This window comes from Dromiciops gliroides, chromosome 1, assembly GCF_019393635.1.
Source record: "Dromiciops gliroides isolate mDroGli1 chromosome 1, mDroGli1.pri, whole genome shotgun sequence".
Taxonomy (NCBI): domain Eukaryota; kingdom Metazoa; phylum Chordata; class Mammalia; order Microbiotheria; family Microbiotheriidae; genus Dromiciops; species Dromiciops gliroides.
In genome coordinates, this window is record NC_057861.1 from 674746377 (window position 1) to 674772163 (window position 25787).

Sequence of the window (25787 nt, forward strand, 5' to 3'; positions counted from 1 at the left end):
ACATTTGTTTTTATAAAATTTCTAGTTCCAAATTTTTCTCCCTCCCCAAGACAGCAAGCAATCTGATATAGGTTATATATGTACGATCACATTAAACATATTTCTGCATTAGTCATGCTGTGAAAGAAGAATCAGAACAAAAGGGAAAAACCTCAAAAGAGAAAAACAAAAAAAGTATAAATAGTACGGTTCAATCTGCATCTAGATTCCACAATTCTTTTTTTCTGGATTTGAAGAGCATTTTCCACCATTAGTCCTTTGGAACTATCTTAGACCACTGTATTGCTGAGAAGAGTCAAGTCTATCATAGTTGATCAGCACACAATGTTGTTGATACTGTGTACAATGTTCTCCTGGTTCTGCTCATCTCACTCTGCATCAGTTCATGTAAGTCCTTCCAGGTTTCTCTGAACTCCTGCTCATTGTTTCTTACAGCACAATAGTATTCCATTACATTCATATACCACAACTTGTTCAGCCATTCCCCAATTGATGGGCAACCCCTCAACTTCCAATTCCTTGCCACCACAAAAAGAGCAGCTATAAATATTTTTGTACATGTGGGTCCTTTTCCCTTTTTTATGATCTCTTTGGGAAAAAACCCCAATAGTGGTATTGCTGGGTCAGAGGGCATGCACAAGTTTTATAGCCCTTTGGGCATCATTCCAAACTGCTCTTAGAGCCCTTCTTAAGCTGGTCCTTTCCTACCTTTCCAGTCCTCTCATATTTTAACTCCCACTCCCTCCACATTCTGAAATCCAGCGTTCCTGGACTAATTGTTCCATCTTCCAACTCTGGGCAATTTGACTGGCTGTGCCCATGCCTAGCACTCTCTTTACTCATCTCTGCTTCCTAGCTTTCCTGGATCTCTAAGTCTCAACTCAAATCCCCCCTCCTGAAAGAAGCCTTTCCCAGTCCCCCTTGATGCTGAGGCTTTCACTCTGGGATTAGCTCCAATTTATCCTTTTTATATCTTGCTTATTCAGAGCTGTTTGCACATTGTCTCTCCCATTAGATTTTGAGTTTCTTGAGAGCTGGGACTGTTTTTGTCATCTGATGTATCCCTAGCACTCTGCACGGTGCATGGCATACAGTAGGAACTTAATAAAATGCTTTTTTTTGTTGACTTGGTGTCCAAGAGATTATTTCCCACCTGGCTAGGAGACTATGTTTGTTTTGTCTTGAGAAAGCTGGATTTTTTCTGTACTTTCAAATTATAGCCTCCCTACTGTAAACTTACAGAAATGAATCCCCATAAGCTACAGATTGACTTAGATAACCAAAAATTAACATTATCCATGTTTTATTGTTTTTATTTTTTTTGTTGTTGTTAAATATTTGTGGCCACAAGTTTGATGCTTCTAATATAAGCCAAATTGGGAAGCTATAGCACTGGATATAGGAATAAAATTAAATAGGCTTATCAGGATTGATATTTAGGGGAATCACAAGATAATTAAAGGGTAGATTATATATCCTATGAAAAGCAGTAGGCACTTTTACACCTATTTAAGCTGTGCTATAATGGTAGAAAATAACAAAATAGTATACACACACACATCTATATCAAAGAAGTGAGGAAAAGGAACTCACAATCAAAAGGAATCCATTTTCTGACTAATGTTATTACAGGATGAGTGTAGACTACATATTCTTAAGCCACCCTCCCTCACCAAGAGCCATATATGATTCTTTTTTTTTGGGGGGGGGGCGCCATGAGGGTTAAGTGACTCGCCCAGGGTCACACAGCTACTAAGTGTCAAGTGTCTGAGGCCAGATTTGAACTCAGGTCCTCCTGAATTCAGGGCCAGTGCTTTATCTACTGCGCCACCTAAATGCCCTCAAGCCACATATGATTCTATAACTATTAAAGGGGTTCCTATGAAAGGACATAAAAGACAGCTCCAAAAATTGGTTCCCCGAACATAGAAGTATCACCAAGTCCTATTTCTAGCCCACGAACACATTGTCATCGAGGAAATGTAGTCAGATTAAAAAGAAACAGGAGAGGAAAGCAAATATAGACAAAAACAGATATCTATATTTTAAAGGGGTTTTTTATAAAGCTTTTACTGATATTTTAAAAAGTGATTTTAAAAAACCTGAACAAAGTGACTTCAAGAAAAATATAAATGTTTGACTTTAAAGGTATTTTTCATAAAATACTGATTTCTTATTTAGTCAAATTTCCATTGCTTGTACAGAAGCAGAGAAAGAACCTACAGAGTTAAGTGCCAAGCTCAAGATGGGCATTATTAATAGGCTTTGTGATCTGTGGATAGGTACACACCCATACAAATATCCATGCCAATGTTTCTTCTTACCTATAAGGCCAACATACTGGGGTTTTCCAAACTCCATTTGGCTTCTGTCCTGGAAGTAGGATGTTTTCACATCAAGCAAGCCTCACTGACAAAAAGTTCCTCCCTTAAAATTGACCAAGAAAAGGCAGAGGGTTAAAGGTAAATTCTGGTTTCCTCAAAAACTGCTGTGGCAGTAGTGGCTGAGAAGGCAATAGTACCAGCTTTCTCACCAAGCAGGCTTGTTAGGGCCTTGGCCCAGATAGGAAAAGGGTCCCACTATCTAGATTTTCAGAGTCTGTTCCTGTGGGAGTATTACTGGGTAACAGCTACTACTTGGTTCACCAGGAGCACAGATTTAAAATCCCTATCTCCTCCCTATCTGGATAATTTCTATATCTAACAAGGAAGTTTCTGACAATGTAGTATACTGCTAGAGTCATTATCTTCCTAAGATGATGCATTACGGTGCAGTTTTACAGTAGACAATATGCACGAACTGACCTGTGGATAGAACAAGTTTCACTTTCAAAATAATGAACAATACAATTTCTGTGACACTATTCTGTTCTCTATTCCTATTTCTACAAAAGGGAATACAGTACTAAGACCAAAGTATGCAACTTACCCATGGAAACACAGTTCTAAGTCTCTAATTCCCAATGCAAGTTCTGTCCATTAAACCACAAAACTGCCTTGAAATATTAGGGTTTCTACCAACTAATAAATATGAGGTCTGATAACTCGACATATAAGAATAATGCTGCTGGTGCTAAAGTACAAAACAAATTCCAGGTAGCTAGCACATTTAAGGCATAAAGTAAATTTCAGGTAGTTAACATACTTAAGAAATAACTACAGTTGGCACAAAAATTAATTTGAAAAATATTACACTAAATCTTGAATAGCCACTTTAGCTTTACAAGTTACAAGGACTCAGACAACACTGAGCCACCTAGCTGCCCCTTATAATCTCTTTCTAATAACTGAAAAGTCAAATGACAGTAGGCATTACTCTCTTTTACATTATTCTACTTTACAAATGCAAAACTTGGGTCCCAAATAAAACTCACCAACAATGTGTATTATAGGAATACAAGGGTATTACTATTGCTTTAGTACAGCTTTCTTCATAGAAAAGCATCTCTTCACTTAAATGTTCACGTGGCACAATATCATACCATTTTATTCATATACCCTAACTTATTCAAACATTTCCCAATCACTGTGCCCATGATTTGTTACCAATTTGTTTTGCCACTGAATTAATTTTTTTATACAAATAGCTTTTTCTCCTGTTCATAATGCCCTTAATGGCATAAACTAGCAAAGATCAGCTAGTGCACGTTGTGCCTATCAGAAAATGCAGATTATGACATACTGTTTTGGACATGGCTCATGTGGGAATCTTCCTCTTCTCCCTTATTACTCACATCAAAACCATGCTACATAATCCTCTGTTCACTCCAGTTCTGCTTCTGTATCCAGGAAGTGACCCTCCTCTTTAGCAAATTCAATCCTTCAATTTGTGTTTCTATGCCATCCTCTCCCTATGTCCTCTGAAAGCTCACTCACCTCATTGATCATCCCATACCCCCTTCTCATCTGCAATTTCTTCTTAGTCAATGGACTCCTCTGCTGAAAACAAACATGCCCTTCTCCTGTTCACAGCCAACAAAAAGGGTCACCTACACTCACATGATTTCCATTTTCTCACTTCCCATTCATTTTTCAATCTGGCTTCTAACCTTTCCAAAGTTATGAACTATCTCAAGTGCTAAATCCACTGATCTTTAAAAATACATCTTAACTGATGTCAGTTATTTTAACTATCCTCCCATGATAAGCATGACTTTTCTGCTTGGTTCTCAGCTCTGAATCACTATGAGTTGTTGGCAAGTTACTTCCCTGGGGATTAAACTGATTCCACCTTCACATTCTACAGAGGAGGAAACCATAAGAGAGGGGAAGGGTCTATTAAATAGGTGACAGTAGTTACTAATGAAAATCTGGACAAAGAAAAACAATTCAGCAAAACGATTTGACACAGTGACAATACTGGACAAAATCCTGTCCCTGCATTCTCCAAAGTGTCTTTCCTCAGTTCTCATCCTATATTTCCCTGCAGTTCCTGACATTATGACCACACCTCCCCCCAGATACTCTCCCCTCCTCTGACTGCAATGACACAGCTCTCTTTTAGTTCTCCCACCTTCCCATACCGACTTGGTTTCCTTCTATTATAAGGATGCAGTCTGCTTATATCCAACAAGATCAAATATAATAACATGGCATCCCAAGGTTGTTAGCAATTGCTACTGCCACTGATTTCTTGTGTCGAATAAATAACGTAAGGAACAACAAAGAGCATGTGTATAACTGAAGAGCGTACATTTCATGTAGCAAGAACGAAATACAAAGACGGATGGCCCAACTCTACTGGTCCTCTTTATGTTAAAATAGGAAGGTCTCAGTAGCTGAATGGATTTTTATGTAAGATTTATTAGAAAATTCCCAAGTACCTTATGGTTTACAAAATATTTTATTTTATTATTATTAGTTTTTTTGGTGAGGCAGTTGGGGTTAAGTGACTTGCCCAGGGTTATAAAGTATTTTAAAAACATTCTCGTTTAGTCAATAACTCTGTGAGTTAGGTATTTGAAAATAGCATTATTCCCATTTTACAGATAAGGAAGTGACTTGTGTTCATGCATTGTGATATCTGATCTCCTAAAGCCTGACTGTTTGGCCCTTTAACCATAGAAACTTCTTTACTTTGGCCAGAAATCCTTATTAATAATTGTTTGCCTGATGTTTTCCACTAATTTGCTACTGTTCCTGCCCAAACAGTAGCTACATATTTTCCAAATCAATCATAACTATCATCACATGCCCTCAAGGACAAAATTTAAAATTTATAAGACAAAGTCAAGCTCACAGGGAAAAAAATTATCAATTACTCCATGTACAATCTGAAACAGAACAAATAAGTCTATTCAGATAAGCCTTTCCAACATGAGCAGAGAAAGAAAAAAATTTGGTCAGTGAAAGTTTATGAAATGGAAACCTGCTACAACAAAAGTTTCAGTCAATGAGAAACATTCAGAGCACAAAGATTGTTAAATGATAGCAAAAACTGCTTCTAAAAAAGAAGCAAGTCAGAAAATGTCAAATTCTGAAAACAAGCAAGGCCATGAGGAGCAAACAATAAATAGCAAGCTGGTCAGGGAAGACCTGAGCTGCCACCTACAAGTTGTACAAGTTACCCTGAAGTCCTGTCACTATTCAGTTCCTGAGGTAACTCTATAAAGACTGCAAGACTGCATGATGCTCTCATCTGAGCTGGTACAGGGAGTTCGAGCTGGTACAGGGAGTTCCTCACTGGGAACTTCCCAGTACTCGTGAAATTCTGTCTCAAAAATAAATAAATAAATAAACAAACAAATAAATAAATAGATAAAATAAAAAACTACTGGGGCAGCTAGGTGGCTCAGAGGATAAAGCACTGGTCCTGGATTCAAGAGGACCTGAGTTCAAATGCGGCCTCAGACACTTGGCACTTACTAACTGTGTGACCCTGGGCAAGTCATTTAATGCCAATTGCCTCACCAAAAAATTTTTTAAAAGAAAAGAAATTACATGTCTGATCCAAGTAATTTTTTCAAATTGTTGAGTTATTTTTAAAATAGTGGCTACATTGATTGACCCAACGCCACCAATGTAGCTTCAGGCTAAAGCACAAACTTGGCACTATACTTAAAACATTAACTGGAAATTATATTCTGTCCCCACAGAGTTCCAAATTTCCATTGGTAGAACTGTTCTAACTTAATAAAGGGTAAGATTCTTCCCCTCTCTGGCAGTTTCCTTCTCTGCAGGATGTGAGGGTGGGTTAATTTACTCCCTATGGAAGTGACTAATTCAGAGCTGAGCCTAGAACTCTCGCTTCTGATAAGGGACTAAGCAGAAAAGTCATGCTTATCATTTATCTGATAATAACATGTAATTTCATGGGGATAGGGAAGTTCCCAGCGAGGAACAGATCAGTATATTTTTTGAAACTTCCAGGCTTAGAGCGTTACCTCGGGCACTTACTGGAGCAGGGCGGCCTGAATTCAAGTGTAACCCACAAAATTATAAATGGTTCTATTTCCTTCTTTTCCTCCCTTGTGGTAAAACTTATTTTGTAGCTTTTCAACACACTTTTGATTCAAAAAGCCAATTAAAACTGCCAGAGGTGTAGAGTTTATTAAAACTGATGAGTCTTCAAAATTTCCCAAGGCCAGGAGGTATATTCTTTACACCCAATGATTAAGTAAAAAGTACACTGAAGGGCAAGATGAGGCTGGCCCAGGAGGAAAGCAGCACAGTATGGCTAAAAACAAGCACTAAAGGAGAAGACCAGAATTCTAATCCTAACTCTGCCACCAACTTACTGCTTGACACTGGACAAATAGCCCCTTCTCTAAGCCTCAGGTTCCTCATGGGTAAAAGGAAAGGTTTGGGTTAGATAATTTCAAAAGTGTCTTTTTTGCTGTTAAAAAAGAAAAAGAAGGGGCAGCTAGGTGGCACAGTGGATAAAGCACCGGCCCTGGATTCAGGAGGACCTGAGTTCAAATCCGGCCTCAGATACTTGACACTTACTAGCTGTGTGACCCTGGGCAAGTCACTTAACCCTCACTGCCTCCCCCACCCCAAAGATTCTGACTGCAGAAAAAATTATGCCGTATAACCTAACATTACACCCTACACATTTATGGGATAGGATGGTATTTAAAAAGTTACTCATCACAAAATGAAAGTAATCTTTAAAAACAGTTAACTTGATACACTGAAAAGTTATGATATTCAGCATCATCATTCATGGTCAAGAGAAACCAATGAGAAAGATTTCTCAAGGTGTAATCAAAGAAAATGTTCTTTAGGCAAAATATAGAGGAGAAACCACAAAAACCTAAATACACTGGTTACGTGAATTATGGAATGTAATTAAAACTATATCAAAAATTGTCACTAAGAGAATATGTGGTGGAGCTTACAACTTGTTCTATCAAATAACTAAGTCCAGAAAGAAATAGAGTTTCAAAAACTAAGGCTAAGCTATGCTAACAATGGAACACCATCACAAACATAAGCTAAGTTGTCTCTCCAACTCTTAGAGATGTAGGAACAGAGAGTTCAACTAGAAAACACAAGGAAATCAAGATAAGCTTCTAGCTGGCTTTAAATCTAACTCAGATCAGTAGTTATTTTCTCTAGCCCGGGGCTTCTTAAATCTTTTTGTGTCATGGAATCTCTTTGGCTGTTTAGCCTAAAATGCACAAAAGAAAACAAAGATAACGACTATCCTTTACCTAGGTAAAGCTTAAACTAATTTGTATTTAAAGTCCACTCTTTGGTCAGTTTTGGATAAAATCAGGAATTCTGCCATGAAATAAAATGCATATGAAAATGAAATGGTCAGTATTACTCAGCATAACTGTAAAATCAATTCTAATCTTATGTCCATTTGATGCCATCTATAAAATCAAGAAGTTAATAGCCTGTCCAACAAACGTCTCCTCCTCTCTATAGTAATGTACTAGGCCACTTATGCAAAATCTTCGAGTATATGTCAGCATTGTCACAGTTTGTCAGACAGATACATCTTACAATTCTTTAAGTTTATAGATGACAATACCTTCTTTGTTTCAAAGCTAAATTGGTCTTAGAAATTTTGTCCATTTTCTAGAAAGGTTCACCACAAAACCACAGGCCTCAGAGCCAGAAGAAACATAAACTATAATTCCCCGAAATTGAGGAGACACGTGACCATAACCAGACCTTATGTATAGTTTAGGACTTCTTAGTGGTCAATGGGCTTTCACAGTGTCGTATTCCAAGGTTTTTATCATGGCATGGAAGTGACCCTTGGTGTTCAAAGAATATACCACTAAAATTTAGTCTCCTGCAAATTCTGCCATGTTAGAACAACTTCAAATTTGGCAAAGAGGAAATAGAACTTATCCCTATTTGCTGATGAAATTACTTACTTAGAAAACTCCAAGGAATCAGTAAAGATATCAAGATGATTAATGGCTTCAATAGAGCAGTAGAATCCAAGTCCACAAAAAAAATGATCACTTCTAGACACCACTAACAACCAGGAAGAAATGATATAAAGAATAAAGTATCTACCTTATACATTAAAAAAAGAAAAAAAAAAGAATAAAGTATCTATGAGTCAAACTACCAAGACATACTCAAGACTTATATAAAGCCAAATAATTAGGGATATGTATTCATCATTCATGGGTGAATGATACTCATTTGAATATTCACTGAGCATGAATGACCTGTATCAATATTAATTAAAATGATACTACCTCAATTATTTTATAGATTTATCTTATTACTAAATAGCTGTCATTCCACACCAACTAACAGTTCAGGAGCAAAGGTGACAGTTGTTTAAAGGGTATCTGTTCCTGGGCTGATGCAACGCTGAAGTGAGGCTGGGCCAGAAATGACCATCATAAACATGCTTCACCACTCTATAACCTGTCTCAACTGATCTCTATAGAATCCTCTTATCATAGATCTAGAGTTGGAAGGGTCCTCAGAGGTTATCTAGACCAAAGCTTCTTAAACTGTGGGTCACAAGCTCATATGGGGTCGCATAACTGAAGGTGGGGGGGGGGTCACAAAAAATTTGGCAACAGTCAAAGGTTATGTATACCTATTTTATATACCTATATACCAGGGGTCACGTAAGAATGTCTTAGGAGAAAAGGGCTTAGAAGTGGAAAAAGTTTAAGAAGTCCTGCTCTTGACTAAGTGCTTCATTTTGCAAATGAGGAAACAAAAAAGTGATATCATAAGTAAATTAGAGGAGCATGAAAAAATGTACTTGTCAGATCTATGGATAAGAGAGGAGTTCATGACCAAAAGAGATAGAGAGGATCATGGGAAGTAAAATGGATCATTCTGATTCTGCTGTTGAGTCATTTCAGTTCTGTCTAACTCTTTGTGACCCCAACTGGGGTTTTCTTGACAAAGATACTGGCTGGAGTGGTTTTCCATTTTGTCAGGCAATCAGAGGTTAAGTGATTTGCTCTGGGACACACAGCTAGGAGTATCTGAGGCAGGATTTAAATTCAGGTGTTCCTGACTGCTCTCAAGGAGGTTGTAATCTGTCGAGGGAAACAACCTGTACACATACAAATGAATACTGAATATATACAGAGTAATTTCCAGGGGTGGGACATAAGCCCAATATTTTGTGCCAGAGAGTACAATGGAAAGGTAGGGAAGAATGAATGAATAATTGAATGGAAATGAATGGAAGAACACCCAAGTGATGGGGCTGACGTGTAAAAAGGAGCAGTAATCAGGAAAGGGAGCTTTGGCTTACGGAACCCACTATTCATTTTCCAAATAGAGCTATAGGGCAGTAATTATCAGTATCAGCTCCTTGGAAAGGTTTGAAAAATGAGGGGTACATCTGTGTGAGCAGGGCATTTGATGAGACTCGGGTTGTTGCCTGATGGTAAAAATAGGCAGTGCATGGTGGGTAGAGGGCTAGACTTGAATTCGGGAAAATCTGGGTTTGAGTCATGTCTCAGACCCCAAATTGCTGCGTGACCCTGTGCAGTTTCCTGACTCCAGGCCCTATGCTCTATCCACTGTGCATCATACTTGCCCCTAATTTTGATTACATGAAATTAAAAAGCTTTTCTAAAAACAAAACTAATGCAGTCAAAATTAGGAAAAAATGGGGGATGGGGGGAGGAGGGGGAGAGAATTTTTACAGCAAATTTCTCTCTAATAAAGACCTCATTTTTCAACTATATAGAGAACTGAGTCAAATTTAGAAAAATAAGACCCATTCCCTAACAGTGGTATATGTCTCTTCATGACCCCATTTTGGGTTTTCCTTGGCAGAGATACCAGACTGGTTGACCATTTCCTTCTTCAGCTCACTTTACAGATGAGGAACTGAGGTAAACAGGTTAAGTGACTTGTCCAGGGTCACACAGTCTGTGTCTGAGCCCGTATTTGAAACTCAAGAAGATGAGTCTTACTGACTCCAAGCCTAGTGTTTAGTGACAGTTCATTTTGACATTCCTTTAATCCAACTATTCGAAATTGTTTTCTAGAATGATTGAGCCATTCTAGTTCATAGCTTCACCAACAATGTAGATTTTGATGACTTAGTTTCCTTGGAGGTCTTCATGTAGAAGTTAGACAATCACTTCAGGGGTAAGCAGGAATTCATTTCATGTATGTTTTGAACTAGACAGATGGCTGCTGAAATTTTCCTTTCAACTCTCAAAATCATTTGATATAACATATACATCCAGTTCATTTTAGTTGAACCTCTTGTTCACTCCTTTTATCTTCCTTACTGGTTCACTGATATTCTCCTAACTTCCATGTAATAAGGCTTCCCCAGAAGGGTATCTTTGGGAGCCTTCTCCTTTGTCAATCTCATACATTCCTATGGTTTAATTACGACCTCTGTGGAGACGACTACCAAATCTATCTTCAGCCTCAATGATTCTCCTGAACTATATCGTGTGGCATCTCCAATTACCTGCTGAATGTCTCCATCTGGATGAAGAGCCTACACTTTAAATTCATCATGTCCACAATCATCCTATCCATATCAACTGCTCTATTTCTGTTGGCAGTACCACTATATTCTCAGTTACTCAGGATCAAGAAAAGTCAGGAGTCATCCTTAATTCTTCCTTCGCCCTCACTGCCCAAATCTAATCAGTAATTAAGTCCTGTCAAGTATACCTCTCCTTAATATTCACTGAAACTGTCTGCTCCTCTTCAAGTATGGTGTCACCACCCTAGTGCTGTCTTCACCATCCTGGGGACAAATACCATGTCTGACTGCAGCTGAGAATTTGTGCTGAAGAAGAGCAGGCTCTACGGATCATGAGGTAGGGAGGTAAAGGCACTTGAAGGTCAAGCTAAGCCCCTTGTCTTCTATCAGACATCGACAGAACCCTAGAAGGTCCAGGTTAGAGAGGTCCTTATGGATTATCTAGTGTAGTCCAACCCCTTAATTTAAAGATTCAGCCTCCTGAGACTCAGAGAAGCTGACTTGGTTCTAAAACTGTCTAATATCATAGAATTCACTAAGAATCCTAAAAAATTTATTTTAAAAGTATGTTTCCAAAGTAGCTCAAAACTTTTTATTTTGAGCAGCTGATCATCTCCAGATGATGAGCAATAAATAATTCTTATTCAAAATATGAAAGAAACAGTGTAAGACCAAAAGACACACAAGAGTTGGCCAACTGGGCTCAGTGGGTAAGTCTTATGTTAACCTTTACTATTTTTTCAAAAAGGAGATTGATTCTCTGAACAAAAGGCTGACCACCCCTAACACCACATGCTACTAAATTTGTAATACTGTTTAGAATCAAAGGACTATGAAAAATACTTCAAATAATAAAGCCATTACCCCCAAAAATAATTGCAAAAAAACAGAATGCTATTTCTCAAAAAGAACTTTAAAGGCTTTGCTCCTATCCAGTTGTAATTTGTTCTGTAATTAATGTATGCTTATGCAATGAATAAGGTGACTCTATTCTTCTCTAATTAATGGTTTTAGGTATAAAATGCTCTCAAACATACTTACTGTGACCACTTTTTTCTAAGCACATTTTCCCATCAAGACTGATAGAAAAACAATGCCTGTTATATAGTGGAATTTAAGAACCAAATTAATTTACTAATACACTCATTTAATGAGCACCTACTGTATGCAGCACCCTGTTTACATGTGGAGTAAGAAGAGATGTCACAAGAATAAGTAAAACTGACCTCAACTTTACAGAGCTCAGTAGAGTAATTAAATCACTGGAATTATCTTCTTCTGCACTAGAAAATTGGTCTCCAAAACCTGGAAAGACATGTATGAAATGATGTATTATGAAGTGAGCAGAACCAAGAGAACATTGTACACAGAGACAGTAATATTGTTTGATGTAGAACTGTGAATGATTTGACTATTCTCAACAATACAATCATCCAAGACAATCCCAAAGGACCACTGATGAAACATACCATCCACCTCCAAAGAAAGAACTGATATTGATGGGACAGACTGAAGCATGCTATTTTTCACTCTTTCATTTTTTTCTCTTTTAATCAAGTTTCCTTGTACAAAATGACAAATATGGTAATGTTTTGCATAATCATACATGTATAACACATATCTAATTGTTTGCCACCTCAGGGAGGGAGGGAAAGGAAAAAATTGGAACACGAAACCATAAATAAAAATGTTTATTATTTTAAAATAATAATAATAGCTAAAAAACAAAATAGTATTGATCCTACAAAATAAAGAAAAGAAAATTGATCTCCAGCCCTGCAACCACCATAGGTTTTGACAGGCCTGCTTTGGCCTTATCTAGCTTAGTAAAGCACTCCACAAAACTTCTTGGATATATCTAATCCTTTCTCCTTCTTCCAACTAACCCATGATGTGTTGCCTTCTCCCATTAGAATGTAAGCTCCTTGAGACAACAAGTGTCTTAGTTACTTTCATTTGTGCCCCCAACTGAACACAGTGCCTGGGACAGAAAAAACCTTTAATAAATCTTTATGCACACACAAAGCCATAATACAAGTGAAAGAGGAACAAAATCAGAGGAAGGAAAAACTACTTCAAACTTAGGATGTGAGGGATGAAAGAATGAGACAGCATATGACCAAGACAGCACAGTTCTACAGCCTGGTAACATATGTACTAAAAAATATAAAATAAGGGAAGTTCACTTTTATAGGCATCTACGGGAGCTTAGAAGAATGGACAGAATGCTGGCTAGGTCTGAGTAAGGCCTGGGTTCAAATGTCACCTCCCACTCTTACTAGTAGTGAGACTACCTCTCTCTGCCTTGGCTTCCTGTAAAACAGAGCTAATAATACCTGTAAGTACCTACCTCTCAGAGTTGCTGTGAGCACCAAATGAGATGAGGTAGGTGAAACACTGAAATTTAAAGCACTATATTTCAAGTCAAGAAGCAATTATTAAGTGCCTATTATTTGCAAAGTACTGTGCTATGTGCATAGTAGTGTCAGTTGTTATCATTACTGGAAAGAGCATGGAAGGGGGAATAAGGAGCTTTGCATTCTAGTTTCAGCTTTACCACTAACAATGTGACCTTACATAAGTCACTTAACTTCCATCTTAGGCCTTGATTTGCTTTTCATCAAAATGATATAAAAATACCTGCTTTATTACAGGGAAACAGGCACTCTAATACATTGCTGCTAAAACTGTAGTGTGGTACAAGTATCTTAGAGAAAAAATGGCAATGGTAAACAGTTACAAACTAATCATTCCTTTTACCTCAGTGATTCTACAAGTAGAATTTTATTCTAAAATAATGTTTTATTTGTAAACAACCTATATATCTAATGACTAGAAAACAGCTGAATAAAATACTCATTACATTGTATTAATGTAATAGGATATTATGGTACTATTAAAAATAAACAAATATGAAACAAACAAGGAAATAAGTAAATGCCTAAGTAATATAAAATGAAACCAACTGAAAAATAATAAAAATATTAACACATATGTATAGCTATGAAAATATTGCCAAAATAGTCAATTTTTATACTAAATTGACAAGGACATAAATATTTTTCATTTAATTCATTTGATTCTTTCTATTTTGTTAAATACTAAGGATTTATGTGTGATTTTACTCTACAGTTCACACGTTAATTTGTTACTGTTAATGGTTCAGTATATAATTTTTAAAATAATTGCCCTGCTTTTACTTCACAGGTTTTTGGAAACTAAAATAAGGGTGTATGCAAAAGTACTTTGAAAAGCTCAAGTGCTATGCTAATATAAGAAGAGCAGATAATAAACTTCAGGTAAGGAAACCAGCTCTACACCAACACAGGTTAGAATTGCCTATGAGCTCAGATTTACACAACAGGGCCAGTAAATTCTGAGATGACACTTGAACCCAGAACTTCTTGCCTTCAAGACTGGCTCTTTATCCATTATGGTACATCACCTCTCTTAAGATAATAAATATACCACTGGATGGCATAATTGGGCAAATGGAATATTCGGGTTATTTTTAATAAATTTGGGGACCAAAAATACATTTAACAGTAAAATCAAACAGATCTGTTTTTTGAGAATTCTAAAGGCATTCTGGGGCAGTTAGGTGGTGCAGGTAGAATGCAGGCCCTAGAGTCAGAAAGACTGAATTCAACTCTGGTCCCAGACACACACCAGCTGTGTGACTCTGGACAAATCAGTTCCTCATCTACAAAAATGAGCTGAAGAACAAAATGGCACACCACTCCAGTATGGAGTCACATAAAGTCAGACAGGACAGAAACGAATGAACAAAAGGCATTTTAGGATCTTGAAACCCCTAAGGTCATACAGTTTAGTAGAGATTATTATCTAGTACAAATGAGGAAAATGAGGCCCAGAGAGAATAAATTACTTGCCCTAAATCACAAAGGTAATGAGTAAATAGAGCCAGGATTTAAACCCAGATCCAAATTCTGTGTTCTTTCCACTACCACGCTGCTTTTCTATAGGTCGTCACCATGAGCAGACATCATTATTATACTGGCAAAGCTTGGAAGTATTGGCTAAGGGAGATTTCTAATTGTTGGAAAATCCAACTTTTACTGCACCTATAAATACATAAATGGTATTAAGAGGTGGGCTATAGAATCTCTTTCCAATTTAGTTAATATCTTTCCTTACATTAATACAGTCTTTACAGTCTAGCTGGCTAACAAGTTTTTGAGCCAAAACAGTTCTCTATCAAATCAATTACCCAAGTGTCCCTGATGTATATAGTAAAAGCTACATATTGGGGCAGCTAGGTGGCACAGTGGATAAAGCACCGGCCCTGGATTCAGGACTCCCTGAGTTCAAATCCGGCCTTAGACACTTGACACTTAACTAGTTGTGTGACCCTGGGCAAGTCACTTAACCCTCATTGCCCTGCAAAAAAAACCAAACTACATATTACACTTTTCAATATAGCCAGTTCCTATGCTTGTGCTGAACGAGGAACAGGGAGCAGCCTAAGAGGAAATACACAGGAAAACCAGAACAAGAATTTTTTTAATCTAGTTACCAAATTTGCTTAAATATGACTACTTTTAAAAACTGCCAAAGTGCCTCCAGTTTTGGTGGTGTTCTCCTTTAGGAGAAATTACAAAGAAACAGTAATGGGCTAAATAACTAATGGCTGACTTTCATATTCTTAACAAGCCTTTGACACTCACTCACTTCTCCTTGATACTCTCTAGGTTTCCCTGTTACTACCTTATATTGGTTCTCTTCCTACCTGTCTGACTACTCCTTTTCAGGTTCCTTTGCTGGATCTTTGTATAGGTCAAGCCTGCTAATGGCAGGGGTCCCACAGGGCTCTTTCCTGAGCCCTCTGCTCCTCTCCTATATTATTATTATTTTTTTTTATTTTTGGTGAGGCAATTGGGGTTAAGTGACCTGCCCAGGGTCATACAGCTAGTAAGTGTCAAGCGTCTGAGGCCGGATTTGAAGTCAGGTACTCCTGACTCCAGGGCCAGTGCTCTATCCACTATGCCACCTAGCTGCCACTCTCCTATATTATTTTACAGAGAGATCAGCTCCCATACATTAAATTTTCAACTGTACGCAGATGATTCTCAAAGCTACTTACACGATTCTAACTTCTCTCCTAATCTCCAGACTGGCACCTCCAACTACCTCTTAAACATCCCTAACTGGAAGGTTAAGAGACATCTTAAATCCAACATGTCCAAAAGTGAGTTCATTATTCCCCCTCCGACCCAACATTCTCCCACTCCAACTTCCTAACTCCCTTATTACTGTGAGGGAACCACCAACCACCCAGACTCACAACCTACTTGTCATCCTTAACTCCTCGCTCTCGCGTCCTGTGTCCACCTGTGTCCTAAAGCCCACTGATAACATTTCTTCGACATCTCTCCAATATGCCCCCTCCCCTCCTCTGGCCCTGCCACCACTCTGGTGCAAGCCCTCATCACCTCACACCTACACCATTACACTAGTTTGCTGGTGGATCTGCCTGCCTCAAGTCTTTCCCCAGAGCTTCCAGTCCTTCCTCCCTTCAGCTGTTAAACTGATCTTCCCAGTTCAGATTATACCCCAACCCTACCCCACCTCCAGTGGCTCCCTAGCACCTCCAAAATGAAATATACAATCCTGTTTGGCATTACAAGTCATTCATAACCTGGATCCTCCTACTTTTCCAGTCTTCTTATACCTCTCTCTTCCTTCCTCAACAACCCCCCCCCCCAGCCCCCATACTCTGTAATACAGTGACACTGGCCTCAATATTCATCAAACATCTCTTTACTCTGTGCACTTTCATTTTACTCTAGGCCTGGAATCCCTCCCCTTCTCACCTCACCTTCCACAAGAAACCTTTCCTAATTTCCCTTAACATGAGTGCCTTCCCTCTGTTAATGAACTCTCCTTTATCCTTCGTCTTTTTTGTGCCTAGCTGTTTTCACATTGTCTCCTTCATTAGAAGAGAGCTCCTTGAAAGCAAGGGCTTTCCTGTTTCCCATTGGTATCTTCAGCACTTAGAACAATGCTTTTCACATAATAAGTACTTCATAAATGTTGCATACATTCATTCATTCATTAAAAGAGAAAAGATAGCTGAAATACCAGCTCCCTTTTATTTTGGCACTCTCCCTCCTCTCATTCCTAGCCCCACCAAAAAAATTAAAAGTCCAAGAATTTCAGAAAAGCATCTCCTAGAGATCAAATGGCTTGCTGTTTTCTATCCTGAGGTGCAAAGACTTTGCCACAGATGTAATCAATGGCATAGATTTGGGGCAGCTAGGTGCGGCGTGCAGTGGATAAAGCACCAACCCTAGATTCAGGAGTTCAAATCCAGCTTCACACACTTGACCCTTTATTTTTTTTTGCGTGGCAATGGGGGTTAAGTGACTTGCCCAGGGTCACACACTAGTAAGTGTCAAGTGTCTGAGGCTGGATCTGAACTCAGGTACGCCTGAATCCAGGGCCAGTGCTCTATCCACTGCGCCACCTAGCTGCCCCCCACACACTTGACCCTTAATAGCTGTGTGACTCTGGACCATTGCCCCGCAAAAAAAAAAAAAAAAGGCATAGATTCACTATCCTTGGTTTCCTACAACTAAGTCTGACCAGAAATCAAAAGGGATTATGTAAATACTTCAGATTTCATGAACTTGGAACGTAAAAATTCTAAGTAACATTTAGGGGAAAAGGGAAAATTTGGGGTGAGCTAGTCCTCTTAATCTTAGAAATAAACTTCACTTGCAGAGTAACTATAAAGGAAATCCATTCCAATATTTTTCTTCCCTTATGACAAAGACCTACAGATACTAAGGAAGCATTTTAACTTGTATCATTAACAAGTGCTCATTTAACTCAAAGGCTGATTTAAGGGACCCAAGGGAAAAAAAGATAGCTTTCTCTGCAATAAAATTTGGGGATTAAGGTACAGGAGAAACTCATTCTTACAGTAAGATAGCTGTAGTTGGATCTGTTCCATGGATCCTATATCTAAACCCTCAAGTTCACAAATCAAGATGAAGGCTACTAAATTACTTTCACAAATAAATAGATATTCCTTTTCCTGGCTTCTGTGCAAACTCCACTTAATCACTGTTTGAACATGGATTCATAGTTAAATGGCACTCAGGCTAACATAAGTTTTGTTTTTCTTGACCTACACATTCAGCTCTATTTCCTGAACTTGATGTATCATCAGATACCAGTAAGACAGTTGGCAGAATACTCTTATTTCTCCAAAGGAAGATCAATGGAATTCTAATTGTTCACATCAATGTTCTCCAAAGCAAACAATAACAGGAAGGCCCTACTATGTTCCTGAGTGCTCCAGTTAAGAGCAATATGAATATTTAAGATAGGCTATCTATTCATAGAAACAAAATAAGTACCTCTGAAGTATTTGAACTGTGTGTGTCTTTGGGTGAGTATATGCAAGGAGGCAGCAGAAGGGTAAATAGTACAAGGCACCCTGAAAAAAACAAAGAAATGGTTAACACAAAGTCAAAAGTCTGAAGAGACATTTTTCATTTCAAGAAGTAGGAACTACCTTTCCAGGAGGGACATGAGGAAAAGAAGTTCTTTTCCATTCTACTTGGGAATAAAATTATGATCTTGACAGCATCAGGCCCGGTCTGACTGCTGCAAGACACGGAAGCCAGCTTCCCACTGAGCAAGCACATCCTAATGCATTGCACACCCTGCCCTGGATTACTGAGCATTCAGATGGCTACTTCTGCCCAAGAGAAATAAGGGAAAAGCTCTCTGACCCAAACTGAGGCAAGTCCCAGAGGAAAACAACCTGCTACCCAGAGCTCTGGGACCAATCTGTCTGCAATCCACTTTCCTAACAGTGAAGATAAAGACACACAACCCTCTGCTCTGAGAGGTCAGTCAAGAAACCTATTGGCACAGGAGCCTGTCTTTATTACCTATAGGGAGGGGCCTTCTATATCCTTCCAAAGATTTATATATATATATATATATATATACACACACATATATATACACACACACACACATATACACACATATATATATACACACACACTATATGTGTGTGTGTATATGCATGTGCACATGTGCATGCACAAGTGTGTATATGTACACACATGTGTGAATCCACACGTGTGTTTATACACATGCGTGTATGGATAGTTCCCCTCCCTCATCTGTAAAATGAGGGTAAGAATTGCACCTACTTCCCAGGATTGCTGTTAGAATCAAATGAAATCACTGTAAAGCTGGTACACAGTGAGAACTATCTAAATGTTAGCTAGCATCATCATCACCATGATCAGTATTAGTATTACGGTTATATAATCTCCGTTCCCTACCTCTGGCCTACTGCTGCTCCTCTGAACAACATCTCCACCTCGCAGTCCCCTCCATCCCTCTTTTTCCTACCAAGGGCTCTTTCTCCCTAATCAACCACTCTCCCATCATGATCCCTAGGGGTTCTCTCTGGGCCTCAGTTTCCTCATCTGTAAATGAGCGAGCACAGGTCTCTGTGGCCTCTCTCTTAAAGCCTCAGCGGCCTTCCTTTCGTTCTCCCCTCTTCCCATCCCTTCCTCTTCCCCTCCTCCCTTCCGCATCCTATTCTTTCCCCCCACCAGACTCATCCCCCTCCCTCAGGGATGCTCCAAACCAGGATGCCCCTGCCCTCGCCCCTCCGTAGGGTGCAAAGCAGGACAGCCCACTCGCCTCTCTCCCTCAGGACCCCCACAGCTCCTCCGTGACCCCATGGGTCCTCAAAGCCCCCTCCCCCACGCCCTTGGGTCTCTAGGGCCACATCTCTTCCTCGCCCCCTCCGCTCGGCCGGAGCCCCCAGCTCTCTCCCCGTCACTACGGGCTGGCTTGCTTCCCATGACTCACCCGCGGGGCCCTGGCAGCTGACGGCCGCGGCTCCCCCCCCGGGGGCTGGGCCCCCTGGGCCTCCAGGGTCTGGCCCGCCCAGCCGGCAGGCAGACAACACTGGCGGCTGAGCGCCGTCAGCGGCGGCCCTTAAGCGGCCGCTCCGTACCCGCTCCCGGCTCGGCCCCGACTGGGTACGAATCAACAACAAGATGGCGGCCAGCCGAGGGGGCGGGGGCCTGGCGTCATAGCAACCATACCGGCAAGGAATACGCCCCTCACCGGGGCTGGTTCCCCAATCACAAGCCGCTTCGCCCACCGGTTGGGGTCAGCGCCCCCTGCTGACAGGTCGCGCGGCCCGTCAGTCCAAATCCTCCAGCATCCCCAACGCCTACTCAGGTCCGCAACGCCAAGGGCACGTGACTATGACGGGCCTCTGCGCCTGGGCCGCGCGCTCCTAATTCGTGGGCTGCGCGAGCTCCCGGGCCGGGCGCGCGACGGCTGCTAGGTCACGGGCCTGACTGCGGAGCCGCAGGCCCTGCTGGGCCCTGCCCTGCCCTCAGAGAGGTGCCCGAAGCCCTACGGCCCTGCTGTAGTCCCTGTGGGCGCCCTAGCAGGCATACAGTCCCTGGTGGTTTTCTGTTGTCTTTTCATCCTTGACGTGGTGGATAGGACTGTTCTGTAGCCCCATCAATGCCTGTTGTCACCACCCATCCCCCCCATACCCTAGTGGGGAAAGAGGGCCCCAAGGTGGCCGGGGTGGGCGTGGGGGTGCCCCTTCTCTGGAGGGCCGTTATACCCCTCTATCCCCTGGTCTAAATAGGTTTTGGACTGTGTAGATGGGGAAATAAGGCCAGTGGCCCAAGCAGGTGTAAACCTGGACGTAGACCACCCTCCCAAGTGGCTGACCACACACCCTGACCACAGTGACTAGCTTCTGCACGCCGGAAGTCACCTGTTGGTACTCACCTGTGTATACCTGCAGTCAGCTGGATCGTGGGGTTTAGGAGGAAAAAATACGTTGGGGTTTTTGAAAAGGTGCTGGCTTGAATCTTGGCTGTGCCACTTATAACGTCTATGACCTTGGTCCAGTTAGTCACACCCCCATCCCGCCCAGTCTTTTAGGGTCTCAGTTTCATCAGTAGCAAAACGTAGGAAAAGGGCAGCCCAAACGCTGCAGATAGACCCCACTGTAAGCTGGGCTAAAACAGCTGGAGGAAGAGATACAGCTAGATTGCATTTGGGCACTTGCTCAGTGCTTCCCTGCCTAAAAAGGAATTTTTTTTAAAAATGCTTTAAAAAATCCCAACTCTTTTTAAGGCTACCATTCTTCCACTGGTGCTCTATGGCTTTGAATCAAAGTCCCTCAGCTGTTATTTGTTAGATTTGAACCCAGGTCTCCCTGGCTTCAAGGGCAGCATGCTTTCTACTATTGCCTCCCCTGCCTCTGACCACAATCTCTAAAGAATCAAAATTTTGTGTAACCCAGAGGGCAGTAGAGGCAAATCTGGTTGATGTAAAGAAGCTGAAGATTATATTAAGGATAACTTGCCCATGAGGAGGAATGGAAGATACCCAAGATGTATACTCAGATGGGTCAAGTCATATAGGAAGAGCCAGTGATAACAGATGGATAGCCCAGTCCCACCACTAGTATTCTCCTGGTGTTAGAAAGCATTCTAAATGTTAGAAGTCATCCAGTACATGGAGTGCAGGATTTATAGAAAGACACAAACAAGGGACTTCATAGAAAGGATATGTGGCTTATGAGCTACACCTTTGCCTGGGCCTACATAAATGACATTTCAGATCCATGGAGCATTGATGTTGTTTTCCTCCTGTGTAAGCCTATGTAAAGCAACCTACTTAACATTCTTATCAGCTGCCATGGAGACCAGTTCTGACACATTTTGTTTGGCTCATCTTCATAGAGATCAGTCAGGAGTAGCGAATACAGGTCCTAAAAGAATGAATGTTCCCCCTCATAGAAGCCAGTTGCATTTTTTACTTGACAACATCTTCCACGGCCTGAGGGACTATAAAATGGGGCCATCTCAGGTCAGAGGAATAAGGAAATTCCATGGCTCTGGGCCCTCTAGTTCCCTGAAGTTCAGACCCAAGAGTCATTATTATTAGGGCTGTAGCAAAGCCCAAATGGCCTCAGTGAACAGACGGCAAAGACGGAAAAATGTCATCAGAAAGAGAGTAGAGAATGGGGATTCCATGGGGAATTTGAACATCATATTAGGCTCAATTATTACTGTGATAACTATAGTAGTGTTGACTAACGAGGCTTGTTAGGGCTTTAAAAAAAGAATTTGGCCCAGGGATTGGGCTTCTACATTAAACCATGACCTTGGGCATTTCCCATGCTATTGCCAAGGGATTTCAGGAATCCTGAGAAGTTGAAGCAGCTGTGACTACCCAACACACCAAAGGTCACAGCCTTTATGACATGCTTAGCTTCACCCAATCAGTACATCCAAAGAGTTTCAAACCTTTTTTGATATCACCAGAATCCTTTCTGGATCCCCAGGCACCAAATAAATGATGACCTAAACCCAGGAAGTACTTTTTGTTTGTTTGTTTTTTGTTGGGCAATGAGGGTTAAGTGACTTGCCCAAGGCACACAGCTAGTAAGTGTTAAGTGTCTGAGGCCAGATTTGAAATCAGGTCCTTCTGATTCCAGGGCTGGTGCTCTATCCACTGCTCCACCTAGCTGCCCCCCAGGTAGTACTTTTAAGCTACCTACAAACAACTAGGCTGGTAATCAATCAGGGACAACCTCCCTACAGGTCCATGCAGGATGACAGAGAGTTATAAGGAGTTGCATTGAGGAAAAATAGAGTTTTAAGCATTCATTCACACCTAAATGCCCAAGGGGAGAAATGCTGGATATAACTAATCAGCTAGAATGAAATGGACTCCACCTCAATTTTATTTTCTTTTCTATTTTTGGTGATGCAAACAGGATAGGAAGTTCCTCAGGACACCAGGCTACCAGGCAAAACTTCCAAGGCCACTAACCCCATTTTTTTTTCCTTTCCCCTGCAAAGGTCCAGTTTAGTACCTATGACATGAAGCAAATTCTCAATTACCCTATAGGGGGGTTTCCCCAATTTTGATTAGAACTCAGACTCTCTTGCCCATAGGATAAATAACATCTAATCTAGCGTTTAAGGCCCATTACAATCTGGACACAATCTTTTGGTCAATAAGCATTTGTTAGACTGTGGGGTCCTCCATTAGATTTTCTAGCTTCTTGAGGACAAAGATTCTTTTTCCTCTTTTTTCTTTTTGTATCCCCAGCATTTAACACAAAGCCTGGAACAGAAGTACTTAAATGCCTACATTAAGTAAGTGCTTAATAAATGCTTATTGACTGACTGACCCTTTCAATCAGTTATTCAATAAACATTTATCAAGCCTCCTATGTGCCTGAAAGGTATTGAACTAAATACTGGGGCTATAAATAAAGTCAAAAGAATAATCTAGTGGGGGAAGGAGACAACATGCAAATAAATATATACAAAGCAAGCTATATTCGGGATAAATAGGGAATAGTTAACAGTGAGAAGGCAATGGAATTAAGAAAGGTTGGGACAGGCTTCCTACTTTCCAGCTTTATTTCACATACCCTATGCTCAAACCAAAATGAACTACTTACTATTCCTTGATCTTGTCCTGCCTTCTTTCACATCTAGATAGTCTTCCTTGCATGAAATGTGTTGCTTGTTATTGTCTCCACCTGTAGAGATCTTTCTCCCTCAAGGCCCAACTTAGGTGGCAACTCCTCCACCAAGTCTTCCCTGATTGTTTCAGCAGAAAGCAATTCTCTATCCTCAAATTTTCCTAGAGAGCTTTATCTGGATTTCTCCTTTCTCTCCTCTCCCCTCCCTCCCTCCCTTCCCCCCTCCCCCCTCCTCCCTCCCTCCCTCTCTCTCTCTCTCTCTCTCTCCTCTCTCTCTCTCTCTCTCTCTCTCTCTCTCTCTCTCTCTCAGCCTTGCTTTAGACACATCTGTGAATATCCTGTCCCCTCTTCCATTCAACTGTAAGGACCTTGAAGGAAGTGACTTTTGTATTTCATCTTCATGTGTCCAATGCCTAGCACACAATAGGTACATAATTAATATTTGTTCAGTTGAATTTGACACACGAGCTAGTTGATGATTGGGGTACAATAAAAGAAAGGGGCAAAACTAGGGGTGGAAATTGATCACTTTTGGACTTCCCAAGAATGGGAAGCAGACTGCAAAGGGAAGATTTAGACATATTCAGCTCATTAATAATGATAATAACAGCTTATATTCATTTATCATCAATCAGTGTGGAGCTCAAAGCACTTTATAGTGTGTGTGTTTTTTAAAGAAAAAGCCCTTATTAATCCTTCCAGAACATTCCTAGAAGGTAAAGTGAAAGCAAGTTATTATAGCATTGTGCATGTTATAGCATAGCTGCTATTATGGTAGCTACGTGGCACAGCTGATAGAGGGCTGGACCTGGAGTTGAGAAAAACTGAGTTCGGTCCAGGCTGAGACACTGTCTAGCTGTGTGAGGCCCTAGGCAAGTCACTTAACTTCCTTTTGGGTCAGCTTCCCCTTCTATAAAGTGGGGATAATAACTCTCAGGGTTATTGTGAGGTAAAATGAGATAATATTGATAAAACACTTTGAAAACTTTAAATCACTATATAAATACTAGATATTTGTATTATTATTGAGAAGGAGAGGGTAATAACTGAAGCCTACTGGAAAAAAGACCCAGATTTCCTGCTTCCTCTACTACTAATGTCTTCACTAAATGGTAATGACTTTTGGGACCACTTCTCCCAAGGTGGGACAGCATCCTCCAAGGGAACTGTGATATTCCCTCAAGTTCAGGATGTCAAGCAGTGTAATTGATGGCATGTCATAACAAAGGGACAAAATCGTGAACTATTGTACCCAATAACCCTTACATGCCCTTTAACAATTTTTAAAAGTGTGGAGGAAAACTGAAGAATAGTAAGAAAGGGACTGAGGCCTCTTTGGGGCCCTCAACAAAATCCTTAGAGAATCACTGGCTGCCAGGCCACTGGGATGTCTTCTATTGTTCATTCCAGGGTGATCTGACCCTGCTGCTAATCTCTTCCTTTAAGAGTTATCTTATTGACATTCAATCTCACATTAGATTAAAATAACACCTTTATTTTGTAAGATCATTCTGATAATGAAACACAAACTGGAAGTTAGGGTCTCAGGTGGTAGGAGAAGAGGAAGGGAGGGGCTGGGCGGAAGTAAGGAGTCAGCAGGGTGCGAGACCTTCAGGGAAATGAGTCAGACTAGATCCCTTTTATGTATCTCACCCATTTCCAAAAAAGTACAGCCACTAATTTCTTAAAACAGCTTTTGCCCATGCTGTTGAGATTGACCTCAGAGCCAGCGCCGTGCTCCTGTGTTGCTGCTGAAGAGATAATCTCTGCCTGTAACTAGATATGAAAAGCAATGAGCTCTACATGATTTAACCCGAAAGGTCCAAGCAGGATCTTAGAGTATAAGGGAAGTAGCATATGACCAGCCATTCTCATCTACCTACAAATTGACCTCCTAAAAGGTGACTTTTAACAAGAAAGGCTAGACAATTTGGAACTATTCCCCAAAAAGCTACTAAACCGTATATACTTTTTGATTCAGTAATTCCACTACCAGCTCCATATACCAAAGAGACCATAGAAAGAGGAAAAGGACCCACATGTACAAAAATATTTATAGCAACTATTTTTGTTATGGCAAGGAATTAGAAACTGAGGGGATGGCCATCAATTGGGGAATGACTGAACAAGTTATGGTATATAATGTAATAGGATACTACTGTGCTGTAAGAAATGAGAAGGAGGTGATTTCAGAATAACCTGGGAAGACATATGAACTGATGCAAAGTGAAGTGAACAGGGACAGGAGAACATTCTACATAGTAACAGAGATAGTGTAAAGATAATCAACTGTGAAAGACTTTAATCTGAGTAAACTCTGATCAATGCAATAACTGCTCCCCTATAATTCCAA

At 40.4% G+C, this 25787-nt stretch overlaps 2 protein-coding genes across 7 annotated transcripts in view; both read right to left on the reverse strand.

Annotated features, from left to right (window-relative positions):
• IP6K1 (inositol hexakisphosphate kinase 1) overlaps positions 1-20137 on the reverse strand; it is a 57463-nt gene extending 37326 nt beyond the window's left edge. Inside the window, exons 1-4 of one of the 6 annotated variants that reach the window (XM_043979348.1) lie at positions 19765-20137; positions 18282-18361; positions 12123-12201; positions 2325-2427 (exon numbers count right to left, since the gene is read on the reverse strand). The gene's annotated coding sequence lies outside the window, so the exon portion shown is untranslated. The remainder of the gene's footprint in view (positions 1-2324; positions 2428-12122; positions 12202-18281; positions 18362-19764) is intronic. The other 5 variants (XM_043979351.1, XM_043979350.1, XM_043979349.1 and 2 more) reach the window with 5 other exon arrangements.
• A 4833-nt stretch (positions 20138-24970) lies between these two features.
• The window catches only part of CDHR4 (cadherin related family member 4), a gene marked incomplete at its 5' end in the record, with an annotated part of 41404 nt that continues 40587 nt past the window's right edge, over positions 24971-25787 (reverse strand). Inside the window, 1 exon segment of the mRNA XM_044000890.1 lies at positions 24971-25210. Coding sequence (XP_043856825.1) covers positions 24971-25210 — 240 coding nt within the window.